General features: G+C 40.8%; 1 protein-coding gene across 1 annotated transcript in view; it reads right to left on the bottom strand.

Moving 5' to 3' along the window:
* Positions 1-1668, bottom strand: part of METTL24 (methyltransferase like 24) — a 73111-nt gene extending 71443 nt beyond the window's left edge. The window contains exon 1 of the mRNA XM_005883818.2: positions 1495-1668. Coding sequence (XP_005883880.1) covers positions 1495-1668 — 174 coding nt within the window. The remainder of the gene's footprint in view (positions 1-1494) is intronic.
* Positions 1669-3965: the final 2297 nt, after the last annotated feature.

The raw sequence follows: 3965 nt of genomic DNA, 5'->3' as shown, positions 1-3965 counted from the left end.
GGGGTGGGAAAGGCTCAAAAAACACAAGACTCTAACTGGTTTGAGAACTCTAATTGGGATCATGGGCTGCATACTGATTATATTTACTTTCTCTATTTAAAGTCCTCATAAATAACTTTTCCTAAGCAAACAAAAAAACAAACAAAACATTGCATCTACATAGATCTTGTGTGCATATATACCCACCTCAATAAAAATATCAGAAGTATAGACAAGCTGCCAACTTACTGCCAAATGCTACCTGGAAATAAGTTTATCTATAAGAATGCATCTAGACAGAGAAACAGAGAAATAGTTAACCAATAAAAAAAAAATACACACAGAATCATAAATGCTAGGCTTGGACATTATTAAAAACAAACCAAGACAAAACAAAACAAAACTACACTCTATTTCTAGGTGCTCATGCTCAAGAGCCCTGAACTGGACTAGTTAAAATAATGGAATAAAATATGAAAAAAAACAAAATCCTATGGGCAAAACTGTGCAATAATTATATGAATAATTAAGGAATGTCAAGGATTTGACTTCATGTGGTAACTTAGAGAAGTTTTCCCCTTTCCCTAAAAATGGCTTTGAGGACAGGGAGGCGGGTCTTAGGCTATTTTTTCCTTAAGCTAGGCCAGGGTCCATCCATTTTTACTGTTTACAACCAAAAGAAGATTACATTAAACATACTCCCCTACAATCTTACTCACCCCAGCATCTAACTCAAGTCTTGGATAACTCATCTGTCTATACTACGAATGACTTAAAAGGACCTTCAGCTTTTGCAAATCTATGTGCCATGCTGCCACCGAGTTTAGCAGCCTGAACCTCACTGGGAAAACATCTGGCTAACTGTTGATTTTGACATCTGGCTCAGGGGTTGCAACTTCAAATGCCTTCAGAGGTCAGACAGTTAATGTCAATGGAGAGAGAGCTGAGCTGGACTCCACTAGACACTATATGCCCCATCTAAAGATGTGTATGTTCAAATACTTAAAACACGGTGTGACTCCAACAAAATTCTTCATGGTCAAATTTACCTCCTGAGCCATCAACTAACAACCCATCTTGCTTTTAGTTTAAATTACAGATGGTCTTGTAGACTCATAAAACTCAATTTTGTTTCTATCATTTGAGCAGAATAAAAATGCTTCTTAAACAACAAATTTTCTCCTCCTCTATTAGCAGAAAACGCCTTAGATTATTAATGGAACCAATGTGAGGTGTCTAGAGAACTCACGGGGTGCTTTTAAAAGAAGCTGAGAAAATTGATATAAATGGCTTTTCACGAAGATGGCCCCGAAAGCAAAGAAAGAAGCCACTGCCCCTCCAAAGCCAAAGCAAAGGCTTTGAGGGTAAAGAAAGCAGTGCTGAAAGGCGTCCACAGCCACATGAAAAAGAAGATCCACCCATCACCCACCTTCCGATGTCACCCCAAGACATTGGAGCTCTGAAGGTAGCTCACATATCCTCGGAAGAGCACCCCCAGGAGAAAATAAACTTTACCACTATGCTATCATCAAATTCCCCGACTACCGAATCAGCCATGAAAAAGTAGAAGGCAACAATACACTTGTGTTCATTGTGAATGTTAAGACCAACAAGCACCACATCCAAATGGCTGTGAAGAAGTTCTATGACATTGACATGGCCAAGGTCAACACTCTGATCAGGCCTCATAGAGAAAAGAAGACATAAGTTTGACTGGCTCCTGGTTATGATGTTTTGGATGCTCCCAACAAAATTGTGATCATCTAAACTGAGTCCAGCTGGCTACTTCTAAATATAAAAAAAAATTTCACCGTAAAAAAGAAAATTCATATAAATAGAACCATTTTTGAATGGAATCAAAACCGCCATCCCAGAGGAAAGGTCTTGCACATCTTGCTCCTTGAAACTTTGGAACGTTTGACATGGGCAAAATAATCTTTGGACTGGGTCAAGCCAACACTGTTTTACAAACAACTGTTTGTAAAGCTAACAGGAAAGCAGACCTCCTCTCACAAGGACTGATAATTGTGAACATTCTTTAGAATCAGTAACCAGCCATGTATAGCTAAAGAGTAACTTAGCTTGTTAACACCAATAGAAATGTCTTTATTCTATTCATGTAATTATTTCCCTTCCTTTTCTTTTTTTTAAAATATATCTGTATTGATTTCAGAGAGGAAGGAAGAGGGAGAGACAGAAACACCAATGATGAGAGAGAATCATTGATTGGCTGCCTCCTGCACGCCCCCCACTGGGGATCGAGCCCGAAACCTGGGCATGTGCCCTTGACCGAAATTGAACCTGGGACCCTTCAGTCCGCAGGCCGACGTTCTATCCACCGAGCCAAACCGGCTAGGGCTCCCTTGATTTCAGAGAGGAAGGAAGAGGGAGAGACAGAAACACCAATGATGAGAGAGAATCATTGATTGGCTGCCTCCTGCACGCCCCCCACTGGGGATCGAGCCCGAAACCTGGGCATGTGCCCTTGACCGAAATTGAACCTGGGACCCTTCAGTCCGCAGGCCGACGCTCTATCCACCAAGCCAAACCGGCTAGGGCTCCCTCCCTTTTCTCATTAAAAAACTCTTGCCTTCACCCCATCACCGGAACACTATTTGAGTTTCTACCTGAATCTACGTTTCCCAAATAGCTATTCTAAGATCTCAAATAAACACTTGTTGCCTTTCACTTTGGACTTTATTTTCAGATTAACAAAGCTTATCAACACTGGTAGATTCCAGCCTTAGTGTGTGTCTTGGGGTAAATGAAGCAGGTTCCAGTGACTTTCTATGAATTACAGAATCAAGAGCCAAACTACTTACAAGCACAAAGACTCCAAAGGTATCCCAGCACAGATGGAAAACTCAAATGCCTACCACCCTTGACAGTCTCCAGTTTCACTACCTCGTTCTGATTCTCTTCACAGACTAAGATAGAAATCCAATTCAGGAAAGCTGATAAGACTTCCCATTCCTTGGAGAAAATGGACTGGACAACCTGCTCTCAAAAACCTAAAAGCTCCACCACCAATTGTTGAAAAACAATGGAGCCTCCATTAGCTGTTCTTTTGCGCACAGGCTGCTCTCTGAGGAACTGTGGGGTTTGGAAGGAGTGCAGAGGCCTGTTCCCCATGGAAGGCAAATCAAAGTTTTATTCAAAACCTGTCTTTCTCTCTGTGAAACTAAGCAACTGCGATTTCACACCCACGTATTGCTGGAGAGCATTCAATTACCCTCAATGACTTCGTTTAAAATGAAAAGGCTTTGCCTCCTGAGGACAGTGTGAGAGGATTGATTAATGTTGGTGAAGAACAGAGGTGTAAGTACACAGAAAAATCCTAAGTACTGGAAACTACTGCTGGGCCATATTTGACAAGCAATTCAAACTTACCTTCAAGGTTTGTTTGTTTTTTTGTAAAGAATAAGGAATTTTAAGGCAATTGGATACATCAAGGGGCATATGATGCCATTTTTTCCTCTTCCTTTCTGATGATAATGGCAGAATTAGAAAACTAAGAGGAAGAGAGAGGTGATGAAGAACGGCCAAATTTTGCCATATGGTTTTTCAGGAGAAGAGGAAACATTTTTTTTTTCTTTCTGACACACTGTTCCAAAGGATCTGTGACTAACAAACCAAGCCAGCACATTGCTGGGTTCTGTGGCTCTGTGACTCAGAAGTCACTTTTCTATCCAACATATTAAATGTCAAGGAAAATATCTTCGATAAGAGAGGAGAAATTTCCTCAGGAAGCTTGGCTCCTGTGTGAGTGCCTCTTCTGCACAAACGAGCTATATGTTCTGCTGCTGTCGTTTAGGTGGATTGCCAACCTGTAAGGAAACATCTGCCCAAGACTTCATAAAGAAACATCAATAATAGAGAAACATATCTCAGTCCTCTATAAGTGCCCCCAAAAAGAACTTTACCCATGTAATCATAGTCAATGTCTGTTTAAGGGGGGAAAAAAGATCAGAAAGAGACACAGACAG

The sequence above is a fragment of the Myotis brandtii genome, unplaced genomic scaffold (genome assembly GCF_000412655.1).
Source record: "Myotis brandtii unplaced genomic scaffold, ASM41265v1 scaffold8, whole genome shotgun sequence".
In the NCBI taxonomy this organism is placed as follows: domain Eukaryota; kingdom Metazoa; phylum Chordata; class Mammalia; order Chiroptera; family Vespertilionidae; genus Myotis; species Myotis brandtii.
Note: the sequence above shows the minus strand (reverse complement) of the source record. Positions and strands in the feature narration are given on the sequence as shown.